Source organism: Thermobia domestica, chromosome 3 (genome assembly GCF_964235325.1).
Source record: "Thermobia domestica chromosome 3, izTheDome1.hap1.1, whole genome shotgun sequence".
Lineage (NCBI taxonomy): Eukaryota > Metazoa > Arthropoda > Insecta > Zygentoma > Lepismatidae > Thermobia > Thermobia domestica.
Genome location: NC_137456.1, coordinates 59,367,254 through 59,381,340, shown reverse-complemented (window position 1 = coordinate 59,381,340; position 14,087 = coordinate 59,367,254). Strand labels below are relative to the sequence as shown.

At 34.8% G+C, this 14,087-nt stretch overlaps 1 protein-coding gene across 2 annotated transcripts in view; it reads left to right on the top strand.

The window, feature by feature from the left end:
- Window positions 1-14,087, top strand: part of LOC145680415 (glutamate receptor ionotropic, NMDA 2B-like) — an 868,333-nt gene that overhangs the window by 593,483 nt on the left and 260,763 nt on the right. For both annotated transcript variants that reach the window (XM_081750925.1, XM_081750926.1), the window contains exon 7: window positions 8,519-8,663. In XM_081750925.1, the coding sequence (XP_081607051.1) occupies window positions 8,519-8,663 (145 nt within the window). The remainder of the gene's footprint in view (window positions 1-8,518; window positions 8,664-14,087) is intronic.

The window sequence follows — 14,087 nt, the reverse complement described above, 5'->3', positions numbered from 1 at the left end:
ATAGGTTTTCTCGAAACTCTCTAGTTCCCTTCCACAATATCATTTCAGCAATTATTTCTAGCTTTTATTAATCATCCACGATCGTTTGAATTCTCCTCCTCCAAATAATAAGAATTTAACAAAACCTTTTTTTTTGTTATGGATATACTCTATTAAGTTATTGACTAGATACACCAGAAACCTCAAAGAGGAAGAGTATTATCTAATAAATGTACATTCCTAACTAGGACGGTATTCACCATGTCTCTACAAGTAAATATTTGTTGCCATATACCCTCCAGCATTTGTATGAAACAAAAGATCTTGTAAGATATCGATTGAAACGTTCTTTGAAAGCCTTCTGTTGCCAGAAGCATTCTTTTTTTCGTTCTCACTGCATCCAATATATCGACCAGAATACCTTTCTAATACGCAACCTACCACAACGTTCCTTCCGTAAAGATAATCCTTTAAGCCATCTCACTTTCCTATTCGTTCCATGGATATACAGTAAATAAAGATATATATATATATATGTTCGTACTTGTTTGTAAACGCAGGAAAAATATATATGATTTTCTATAGTGTTGGGATGTTGAAGTGGCAATTATTTGGACAAAATGTTTGTTGTTATTTATGACAAAGGAGTAGCATTGTAAGAATGTAATGGGTTCAAGATATCAATATATTAGTAGAATTTGTTGGTTAGTGGCATGTATATATATATATATATATATATATATATATATATATATATATATATATATATATATATATATATATATATATATATATATATATATATATCAGCGTTTTATTTCTGGCAGTACACAACGGTATGGCGTACCCGTACCTTTTAATGAGAACTAACTATTTCGTTTTCTGTCGTAATAAAGAGTAGACAAGAGACTTCAAAAGTACCCAATAGTAAATACAGTTTTACTAAAGAATCGTCTTTATTTTTTTAATTTTTTTCTTTCCTTTTTTCTTTCTTTCTAGAGAAAGAGATGCGAATCTTTGTTTCTTCTTGAAGTCAGTTAATTGTATTCAGGAACTAGAAATATTGGACCCTTTTGTTTCTCGTTCGCTTGAACGTTCTTGTGTCTCCCTTTTTCGCACGCTTATATATATATATATATATATATATATATATAAAAAAAAGGCTCTGAACCGGTCAGATTTTTTTCCCCTGAATAAACATCTCCCACAAAGAAATGATTCCAACAAATTTATTTGTTACTGAAGTTCGACTGTGTTTCACCGCTGTGCTTTCTCAGTTCCCATTTTAATATATCCAATTAATTGTTTTTATTCATTATTTGGAAGAGGATTAAGTGAAAACGTCCCCTACATTATTTTTCGCGTAGTTTATACATTAATGTAGTGTGAGGTTTGTAGAACATTTTGATAGTATTTTAGTACACTGAAGAACATTATGTGAACAATATACTATATGTTTGTTATTGAAATTCAGTATTTATGGAACTCTTGATGCCTTTCCAAACAAGCAATAGCAGATTACTTTCGCCCGTTTACAGAAAGAGAAGACAGCAAGGAACAAATCACTAAAAAAATATTGATTATCATTACGTTTATTCTATTATAAAATTAAGATGTAAGAATCAGAAATTTTAAAAGCATCTTTAATATATATCGATATGCACGTAAGAAAAATGAAAAGAAATCTTAGTTTTACGTCCTACGGTTATGCCGGTTAGGCTAAAGGAGACGGTGATGATGAGTAATGAATGAAATGGCGGAATAAAGGAAGTGAAAGGAAACGGGAGAATCCCGAGAAAACCCACGCACACGGTGTTTGTCCACCACAAAGTTCACTTGGCGGGGGCTGGGATCGAATCCGGGACTCGAAGCACCAGAGGTGAACGCTCTACCACTGAGCCACCGCGGCCCCAATATGCACGTAAGAGTTTTTAGTTACAAGCTTGCAGTAATATGCTACTGGATCTTATAATAATTATTGATAATAATAATAATAATAATAATAATAATAATAATAATAATAATAATAATAATACCCTGAAAGGTATGCAACTCTTTAACCATTATTAACTGAGGTCCAGCTATTTTTAGAAATAAAACGCTGTATATATATATATATATATATATATATATATATATATATATATATATATATATATATATATATATATATAACAGTGTGATTTAGTAGAGCCGACTTAAATATGCCTACAAAAACAGTGGATACCAATGAATTTTGGAGTAACAGCAAGGAATTGCTGTGATACAATGTAGAATGATGACCTGTACCCTTAGTGGGATTAATGTGGACTAGCAGTTGTAGTACTGAATTAAGTATTGTTAATTAAATTGAAATCTACTTGAAGTCTAGTGTTATTAATTAGTAGTAACAACCAGCAACATACCTCACTTTTGTCCAACAATTTTATCCTACCGATTGCGCTAAAATTGTAATAGCTAGTGTAAGTGCGTTTGATGCATGTGGTGCTGGGTTTGATTCGAAATAGCGAAGCATTAAATGCATTACAGTGCTTCAGATCCCATTTTGAACTGTAATCTTTCTGTTGTGGGTTTGGTGTATATGGTACTGGGTTTAAATCGCAATGAAGAAGCATGGAACGTATTACAGTGCTTAATAGCTCATTTTAAACTGTAGTCCTTCTGTACTGGGTTTGGTGTATATGGTACTGGGTTTAAATCGCAATGACGAAGCATGGAACGCATTACAGTGCTTCAGATCCCATTTTAAACTGTAGCTCTTTTGTACCCTTATTACTGATTAATTAATTCGATCCATTGATGTTTTATTTCCAAATAGTACTTTACAACTTGTCGTTGCTTGGTATATGGAATTAACACCTTCACCCTTGGGCTCTGTTTTCCTGAAATGCCCATTCTCCTCACGAGGAGAATATGATTATGGGACATAGTTTCTTAAATTTCCTTCCTCCTTAGAATATTTTTTTCAACACTGTAAATAATAAAACATCATTTAAAGATTTTTAGAAGAGATGTTGAAGGAAAAATTGATGAAATAGTGTTTATAATATGTGTTTCACATGCCCAAAAGCGTTAATTCTCAAGAAGCAGTATTTAGTATCACAATTTAAAACACTTCTCGGCAAACAGTTCTAAAACAAAGTGATGACGCATCTTACAAATACGTACTTGGACATACTATGAAGCAAAACGTAAGTAGATCGTGAGTGGGGAATGAAGTCGCTGACTTGAACTAAATCTTCAATTTAATAATTTAGCCAAATAAATTAAAATGAATTTCAGAATGTTTTATGTTGGTTATATGTATATTTCGTTATTGACTAATTCATATCGGACTTCCGAAGAGAAACACCAAAAGAAAATTTAATGACCGTGTCTATAACGACAACTCCCCAGTCACGACCCCTCTTCAGTTTTATTAGAAAGAGGAAAAGAAAGAGTGAAAAAGAAAAGTAGAAGGTAGGAGAAAGGAGGAAAAGAGGAAGAGGAAAAGGAGAAAGGAAGAAGGAACTACAGATGAAGGATTACTGGATAATTATGGAAATATGGTAAAGGAACTTGAATAGTTATTAAAAAGATGATTCATACTCGAATGTTATTACTTGACGATCATTTCTGAAATGATCCTGAAACGACACATGTTTTCTCATACTACCCTGACCTGGATCCAGGCAACTGCACAAGTGGGAGTTGCCCTAACCCAACCCAGGTGACGAGAAGTTTTAAGTTAATCGTTTGTCTGTTATTCCCAAACGTTAAATAACCTTTATCCATTATCTGAATATCCATGGTAGAGATCAAACACACATTTAAATTAGCGAAGGAAAAGAAAGAAAAAAGTCAAAGTGATGTACACATTGATGAATTCGACATGTGTGATGAATTCGACACAAATTTCAATCATTTTTGACATTTTATATTTCACTTCTCCCAAATCTTCTGCCAACGGAGATAAACTTTGCTTTAATACTATCGGGAGTATAATTATTAATATCAGCGACATCGGGAACTATGGATTCCACAAAAATATCGGTCATTCTCGATAATTTTTACATATCGAGAATGACCGCCTTCTAGATATTTCTTCCTTCCCACCACCTTAGGGGTGCTAATGGAGGTTAAACGTAGACTTAAATGGTATAGGGAAGTGGCGGATCCAGGGAGCGAACGGGGTGATCGCCCCCCCCCCAGAACAGGAAACTTTTTTATTTTATATACAAATAAAACCCATCCAAGAGTTTGGAGCTCTTAAAAGTAGCTCTAAGTAGCAGTATTACAACCCACCGCCCCCCAGAAGTCCATCCTGGATCCGCCACTGGTATAGGGAGTGTGCCAATCAACTTAGGGACCCCGAAAACTATGGATTCAACACTAATATCGGATGTTTAATATCATTTTTATATCTGCCGCTCCCACTACCCCTAGGACTGCTAGGGAGGTATTGCCCTCACTGGGGACTGAATTTGTATTTAAATGGCATCAGGTCTGCCACCAAATAATTTAGTGACATTAAAAACTAATGATTCGAGTCTAATATCGGTAGTTTTTGATATTTTCACATGTCAGCATTTCACCCCCTAGTGATAATAAATGCTTAACCTTATCACTATGTCCCCTTGTAATACGCCCCATTATGACCTGAGGTCCGGGCGGACCCCATCTGTTAATAAGTAGATTTGCCATAAATTTTTTAAAACGTTATGCTTCTAATATGTTTGTTGATCTAGTACTCAATTCTTATTATGTATTTTATTATTAAAATTTATTTTTATTTTTATTAGGCCTATCATTTTATTTTTATTGAGATTACAAAATACTCATACAAGAGTAATAAGTCAAAATAAACTGTGACACATAATGTTACTATTAAATTGTTTTCAAAATGTTCTTAATGTGCCATAACTTAGCCTAAGTCAGAAACTACCAGTATTCACCTGCATATAATTTTACCATATACATTTCAGCATGTTCTAAATGTTCGTATGTTAACATTACCCACTGACTATCAGTATTTTCTAAATAACATTATTACAATAGGTTTCAGCATGTACTAAATGTGCCATACGTTAACCTAACCTACTTACTACTAGTATTTACTAAGTTTGACATCATTTATTTTACATGTTTATATGTTCCCTGCGCAATTTTCATATACTGTGTGGTGGTGTTCCGGACAGCAAGGAATGAGGCTACACTTGCATTTTGTCTTCACCTTCCTATCCAAGGAACGTGGACACAGTTGGCGACGCATCTTTTTTGACTTCTCTTGTCTCCCAGTTTCAGCAGATGCAGGTTGTGATTTTGAAATTTCCACTCCCAAAGATTTAAGCGATAGACGAACTCCAAACTGCAAGGCTTGTGGGTTCTGAAGTCTTCGTTGAATCTAGGCATTGACCAACTCCCTTTCAAGTTCTTTCAGAAATAGGCGACGACTGTGTCGCTTTCCAAGTTCCCAATCTGGAAATTTCAAAATCCAAATTATGTATGCTGCTACCGCTGCACAGTCCAGCATGTTGGACCATAATATCATAAGCCAGCGGCTAATCTTTCGTTTACATGAATACAACCTACATAAATGGTCAATGTTGTCTACACCGGATTTTGCGGCATTGTAATGAATAATAATCTCTGGTTTCTTGTCTTTCTCTTCATTTATCACTTTGTCGTGATGCATAGAAGAAAGCAAAACATCTGCCTTTCCTTTCTTAGGAACATAATTAACCAGGGTCAGTTCACGATCGAAACAAAAGATTGAAGACTTCTATTCACGTTTGGGATCTCTCAAAAGCTCTTTTGGTACTTCTTTTCGATGATGCCGAATTGTTCCAACTACAGTTGTATTTACAGCTAGTAGATCTTCAACTAGCTCAGCACTAGTGAAGAAGTTATCCATGGTGACGTTGCGTCCTTTGTTTTTCCAAGGATAAACCAATCGCTTTACAAGATCCAAAGTGTTAGTTTTTCCAACTGTAGCACCAGGTTGTCGTCCGACATACACTTCTGCAGACAAAGGAAATGAATTTTCTGCGTCACAGCATCAGAATATTTTTATTCCGTATTTTCTTGGTTTGGTAGGTATGTATTGTTTAAACTCACATCGTCCGCGAAGCGCCACCAACTGTTCATCAACGGTCAGGTCACTCCTAGGCTTGTAAACTTCGATAGGTTATCCAGAAGCATTTTCCAAACATCGCTGTACGCAGCCAGTTTGTCTGTCTCGGGTCTCTGTTTTCTTGTCGCTTCATTGTCGAAACGACAGAAACGAAGCAAATGATAGAACCGTTCCATTGACATTGTACCACGAAATATTGGCCTTCCACTGTCCACTGACCACATTTCTTCAACACTTTCATTAGCCAATTTGTAAATTCCACCAAGTAACAATATTCCAATAAATGCATGCATTTCTGTTTCATCTGTTTCCGTCCATTTCTTTTCATTTGCAAGATGCTATTTATTCCAGTTTGTTATCACTTGTTTAGCTCTTCTATTTATCTCCCGATTAATGAGATTGACCATTTCAGGTGTTATGAGCAGTTTCAGAGCACTACTTTTATCAGAAACATTCTTCGCATCACCTACTAATCCTCTTTTTTGTCGCAAAATATTATGGGCTGCAGTTTGTGTTGATTTAGGTTCCTTAGTAGTCCACTTACCCCCTGACCGAGATTCAAATATATTATCTTGATTCAAAACGTTATCATGTGTATCCCGTTTACAACCAGTAGATGGTTGACCGAGAGACAAGTCACTAGTTTTACTACCACTGTCAGATTCTTCACCATATTCATAGTTCAAATCTTCTGATCCATCCCTTACACTCTCTTCATATTCGGAGGATTCGTCGCAGCTACCAAATTCTACATCATCTACGCTTAGCTTCTTCTATTGATACAGCCTTTTGTCATGACATTTTGCAACTAAAGAACACAACACAGTCAATCTATTCTTTTTCTACCTTTGCATTTAGGTGTGGTCAAGACAACAATAAAATCATTTCAAGAGCACTATAGGAGAGGTATTTACTTCTTGGCGAACAGCCACAAACTTTATTGGAGTTGAGGTTGAGGTTTGAAACGTGAGGGATTAATGTATCTTGGGAGTACCTACATACCACCTACTTGTCGTTCCAAGATTCATGTGGGGCCATTTCACTATACTTATCTACCCGCACCCTTTTCAACGCCAGCCTTCACATTTCTAACCATAAAATACAAAATAATTCAGTACTTAAATACTGAATTTTTGTTGGCTGAAGAAGTTAGTGCGCCTTGAAAGTTGCACCTGTATCGCTTGGATCCAGAGAAAGTACAAAGCGTATGATCTTGTCAAAATTCTTGCGCGTGAAACAGCCACATTCAGTCCACAATTACTGACAAATTTCGGATAAAAGTTTGAAAAGTGGCAGTAAAAGATAGTTCGGGAAAGATTAAGGGTATCAAAGGCCCAAACAGAAAGAAGAGGTGGTATAAATTATCTTTATATCCGACTAAAAGTAACATTTGGTACATTCATTAGTTTTGGCGAGCGCGTTTTTGCTCTGAAACAAAAGTGCGCACCTAAAAATCTTAATCCTAGTAGTAACTATTCAAGGCGCATAAAAGATTGGCTAATCTTAAGTTACAAAAAAATGAAATGAAATCTTTAAGTTTTATGTCTCACGGTTATGCCGGTTAGGCTAAAGGAGACGGTGATAATGAGAAATAAATGAAGTGGTAAATGAATAAAGTGGGAGGAAACGGCAGTACCCCGAGAAAGCCCACGAGCACGGTATTTGTCCACCACAAAGTACACATGGCGCGAGCTGGGATCGAACCAGCGACTCCAAACACCGGAAGTGATATGTGGAATTGTTCCGGCTGACTTCTGTAATCAAACCAAAATAGTTCCTGGATACACTTCAAAATTATCCTTATCAATTGGTTTGCAACCTTCCAAATATCTGTGCTACCTCTTTTTTTTTTAGGGGACTAGTCTACCCTCTGAATACACTCATTGTATGGTTGGTCGAAGCCAATTTCCCAGCTATAGTTATTGGTGGAGGGAGCTCTTCTAGCAAGTGTAGAAGTTTACTAGCATTCGAAGCATTAAGGCAAGCTTACTTCCCTCCAGAGATATTAGCATGCGCTCCAAAACCAATGGATATCTTATCCTATGGTTTGAGCATCATCTGACAGAGTATAATCCAATCCAGGAGCTTCCTCAAGCAGCGAAGGGCTCGAGTAACGGCCCTGTCAACTATATGAATTACCTGACCTTGACCCTCCATGTAATTCGCTCATTTGCGAATTAAAGCCCCTCTTTTCTCAGGTAGGATGATTTAAGATATATTTAACTTGGATAGACAAAACGAGAACTATTGGGAATGGGGACCGATCGTTTGACATAACCTTTGATATACGGAAACATGAAGAAATTTAATTTAAATTGGATCTACTATTCTTGTATTTTCATCACAAGTTTTTTTATTATTAGCAATACAGTCGTACAGCATAACCTAAATAACTTAACTGATCATTTTTTGCATCTTTTCTTCTAGTATCCTAAAGCGAATAAGCATGGAAGAGAACTCTGGAAAGCCCAACGTGGAATTCGACCAAGACGGAAGTTTAAAAAATGCAGAGCTAAAAATTGTGAATCTGCGACCGCAGCCAAGTTCGTCGAGCAATCTTATGTGGGAAGAGGTAAGTATATCATCCTTGACACAAGTCATTTCTCAGAAACCCACTGCATCAAAAATAAAATAACGAAGACAAAACTCTCTCTTCTACATGTTAACTTACACGATTTTATTTGTCAGTCTGCAAATTAATTTATCGGTTGTTGTTTTTGTCTCCTCAGTCTGTATTTTTAGAGGACTGTTTTCCGTTCTAACGCGAACGTAAATTGCTCATCTTCACCCAATTTCCAACTACTAAAGTCATCATGTATTTTCATGTTATGTATGTATGAATGTATGACGTAAAAAAATTGGCACTGTTTTTCAAGGTTAAAATCCAATGATTTTTGTTTTAAAAAAAGAAAGCTCCCAGTGTACTTACCTAACTAAAGTGGTCATTTCCAACTTAATACCTAGTGACCTTCATATTTTAATTCCCCTATTCCTCAGTAGCATAGAAGGTATACGTATATGATCATAATACATAATCATTAACTTTCGTAACATAATACAAAATAACCGTTAAAAACTTTATAAAGTAATACTTTTATAAAACGCACTAAAAACGAGTTATATATTTATTTTGGTAGGGTAAAATTAAGAAATGGGACTATGGCTAAAAGCATTGGGCGCTTTTCCTAAACTAAGGATAAAGGTATTGGGAACTCTTTCTCAGATTCAGAATGGGACTAAAACCATTGAGAACCCTTTCTAAGGTTGAGAATGTAACTAAAACTAAAAGTATTGGGAACTCTTTCTAAGGTTGAGAATGTAACTAAAAGCATTGGGAGCTATTTCTAAGGTTAAGAATGGAACTAAAACTGAAAGTATTGGGAACTCTTTCTAAGGTTGAGAATGTAACTAAAGGCATTGGGAGCTATTTCTAAGGTTAAGAATGGAACTAAAACTGAAAGTATTGAGAACTCTTTCTAAGGCTGAGAATGGAACTAAAAGCATTGGGAGCTATTTCTAAGGTTGAGAATGGAACTAAAACTGAAAGTATTGGGAACTCTTTCTAAGGTTGAGAATTAGCATTGGGAGCTATTTCTAAGGTTAAGAATGGAACTAAAACTAAAAGCATTGGATACTCTTCCTGAGGTTGAGAATGGAAGTAAGATTAAAAGCATTGGGTACTCTTCCCAAAGTTGAGAAAGGAACTAACAAGGTACATTAGCGAAATGTCTCCTCACGATTCGTGTAAAATTGATTCAAATACAAAGTTCCTCGCGGCCCAATACATATTGTACTAATTTTAGTGGCCCATACAGGTAATTTTCATATTTATTGGCCTACAAATATCTGGAATTCAATCATACACTAAATGCTCGAAAACAAAATTGCTTTTTATTTCTTTAGATGTAACCGGACATGAATGTGATCATATGAAAATCAAATTTGATCAAGTACTGCTTCTCTGACACATGTTACCCACCCCGGCTGCTATCTTGGATCCACCATATTAGACTCAACTTTTGGTTGTTCAAATGGGAATAGATGTATGTAATACATGAAATTCATGTACAATTTTCTCGGAAATTCACTGGTGTAGTGAATTTTACCGTAGCTTGTACCGTTTGGAAGGTATTGCATGTTAAATCCCTCCAGGCACTTTGCGAATAGACATTGCAGAATAATAATTAGTTACGCTTAAGTTTTTGATGTTGACAAATCAAACAATTTCTAAACCAAAAAATAATACTGTAGTTATAAACAAATTCTTTACAACATTGGTGTCATAAACTTATTATATTTATGTGAGTGATTATTACTTCCATATTATGCTATAACACGGAAATATTGCATTACGATCAAAATGCTTAATGTAAATCACAGATATGACCAGATTTGACCTCCATTTCTGTATTGACGTGTGTGTATGTGTAGGTACGTTCAGAGAATATTTCGTCAGCGATAAATCACGTAAATATTATATATACACAAAGGGTTCTGCACAACTTCCTATTTGATTCAATGTGCGTGAAGTGCCTGATATTTTACATACAATACTTTGCAAACGGTACAAGCTACGGTGAAACTCACTACACCAATGTATTTCCGAGAAAAATGTACATCAAATTGACGTGTGACTTGTACCTATTCCCATTTGAAAAACCGAAGGTTGAATCCATTATGACGAATCCAAGATGGCTGCTGGGGTGGGTAACATGTGTCAGAGAAGCAGTACTTGATCTGTTTTGCGTAAGCATACGTTCCTTTCCAGTTATATCTAAAGAAACTAAACAATTTTATGCCCGAGCATTTAGTAGTGTATGATTGAATTTCGGATATATAAAGGCCCATAAATATGCCAATTACCCGTATGGGCCGCTAAAATTAGTACAATATACATTGGGCCGTGGTGAACTTTGCATTTGATTAATTTTACACAAATCCCTAGGAGACACTTCGCGAATTTACGTCTAAAAGCAATGGGCGCTCCTTCTAAGTTGAGAGAGAAAGTTTTCCTGGATATTGGGGAAAGTGGTTCGCTGTAATCCATTATAATCAGTGGGTTCCGTGATATTGACCTTAAATTGCGCCCAATACTTTTAGCCTTAGACCTGTTGCTTCATTTTAACCCAGCAAGAAAATTATTTTATACATTTGAGTTCATTTTGTAAAGCCATTCCGTTTAATTGTCTTTTTAAAATACAGTAGACTTTCCACCATCCGGCTCGCAACTATCCGGTCTAATTCCAGAAACATATAAATAAATCGTAATAAAATGAGAATTTTGAACGGATCTACTTGATCTTTAACATGATATCATCTTCTTGTGTAAGTGAAAGAACACTGCGTTTCGAAAGAGAGCTAAAAGAGAGTATCAAGGACTTTTCAAAAACTAGAAACTGTAAGTTTTGACGTATCGTAGGCTTACCTTTTCAAATTTGTCGTTTGAAATAACCAATACAGTCTATAGTTTTTAAGTTAGGGAGTTTTGAAAAATGATTTTTCGAATTTTCAATGGATCATAACTCTGAAAGGAGGCATTTTTAGGTCCATGTTTATTAGAACTTTTTTCTTTCATTTCGTGTAAGGAATCACCTCCCGAAGTTTATCGGTGAAGTTACCTACCACCCTGTATAAGAGTCAGAAGTTATATCCATTACAAACGCCGTTTGTCGCTATATATTACCATTTGTATTCTATGATGATAAATTTTGAAACCAAAAAATGGATAATTTGAATCACTTCCGTTTTGAACATAGGGTTAACATAAAAGATGGATCATATTCTTGGCCAGCTAAATGAATTGACAAAACGAATCTCGATATCTTTTACCGTTTTTGCTTTATAGAAATAAGTCAACCTGGTTCGGCTTAGTAAGATATAAAAATCTTGAGTGGTAGTATTTGTTTGCATGTAAAAATTATCTTTAATAATTATATACCATTATTCTCACCTTTTCTATTAGAATGATAACGTCGATGAACGTTGCTAAAATGGTTTATTAGCTGATATACTTTATAATATATTTTCCTTCAAACTATCAAGCACACAAACTTGCTGACTAGGTATCCATAAACATGTACATAGCAACAACTATCCCATAATAATATTTTACATATCTTAAAAACATTCTTCTTTTGTTATTATTAAATTAACATTCTATTAAGTATAGTGCACATGTATGAGCACTTTCTGCCCAAGGTACAGGTAATTATTAATCTATCCAAAGTATTTTGTTATATAAAAATGTCGCCCGACAAATGGACTGAATATAAAAGTCATGAGTGAGCTTGGCTTTTATCTTCAAGAACCACTGGTCCGTTTACAATAGTGTTCTTACATTACATATGTTCTTTATATTTTGATCACACCTCGTATATATCTTCATTACATTTCATATATATATAGATACATTTATAACAAATCTTTAATTTCGTTAATACTTATTTTTAACAATAAAGTTTCAACACAAATTGATATAATGAAAACAATTTTTGTGCTTAATCAATCATGAATTAAATTATAATCCTTCACGTTAATAAGAAAGAATTCAAATCATTGAAAACTTATCGTTAGTTAATGAAAATCAAAGAAAATTAAAGTGAACAAAAATCAAAATTTAAACATAACCTACGTTTGAATAACCAAAAAGGAAGAAAATAAGTCTATTTTTACATAAACAGAAGACACCCTTTTGGTATTATATATTTTTTTTCTTTCAGTCTTCTTCATTCCTATTTATTTGAGCAAGAATGTCAGGCGCAACTAACTCTTTCACTAGATGCATCCATTTTTCCTTTGTATACTGAGTAGGTTTCCAAACCTTTAACTCATCTATATTACGAAGTCCAATTGACGTACCCGTTTTAGCGTTCAACAATTCGAAAACTTTAGGATTTATTTCCTTAAAACATAAATAAGGACCTGAGAAAATGTCGCAAAATTTATAAATCTTCTTTAACAACATATTACTTTGTGGATGTTGTTTAACAAAAACTAAGTCATTGACCTTGATCCGATATTTTCCTTCTTGCAAGGACTCTACTTGTGAATTACGTTTCAAAAATTTGTTATGTCTTCGAATTTTTACCATATTCACTAAACTGGAAGAATCTATAATTGTCGAATCTTCTAATTTGACATCAAAATGTTGTTCCACAGGGAAAACCAAATCAGAACCATTATGCACATTAGCAGGAGACACACCTAAAGTGTCTGATATAGAATGATTCAAAAGGTACGTAATTTGGCTGACATGCTTAATCCATTCGGCATGTTTATCTTTACAAAAGTGTCGAAACAACATACCAAAATTGCGATGTACATTTTCTACCACAGAACTACTAGGATGGTACGGAGTTACAAAATGAATTTTAATGTTAGCCTTGTTCATGGCTTTGAGGAACACATCACTTTTGAATTGTGAACCGTTATCGCATAATATATGTTCGATAGGGCCACAATGTGGAATATATACATTCAGAATTTTATTTACGATAGCAGCGGAAGTTGCTCTACGCAAGGGATAGGCTACTACATATCGTGAAAAGATATCCATGGTGGTTAACAAATAAGTTTCTCCAGTAGCTGCTCTTGGTAGAGGTACATATAAATCGATCGACAGAAATGAATGTGGTCTCTCAGGCGTTATTGAGAGCATTGGTTTTTGTATAGCCTGGTAATTATGTTTAATTCGCATGCACTCAATGCAGTAATTGATATAATTTTTGATTTGAGCTCTCATTCCCTTCCAGTAAAAGGATTTATTAACCAAGGCACATACCTTTACATACCCAAAATGTCCGAAATCGTCGTGGTAGGCCTTTAATATGCGTGCTGTTAACGTAGGTGGAATGCAAATTTTGTTCCTAGATTTGAACTTAAAATCTTTAATAAGTAAAATTCCATTAGATAATTTAAATCTGAGATTCCAGTGTTTGGGACAATTACATAACTCACCGCATGAAGATAAATGTTCCATGATTTGTTTATATTCATG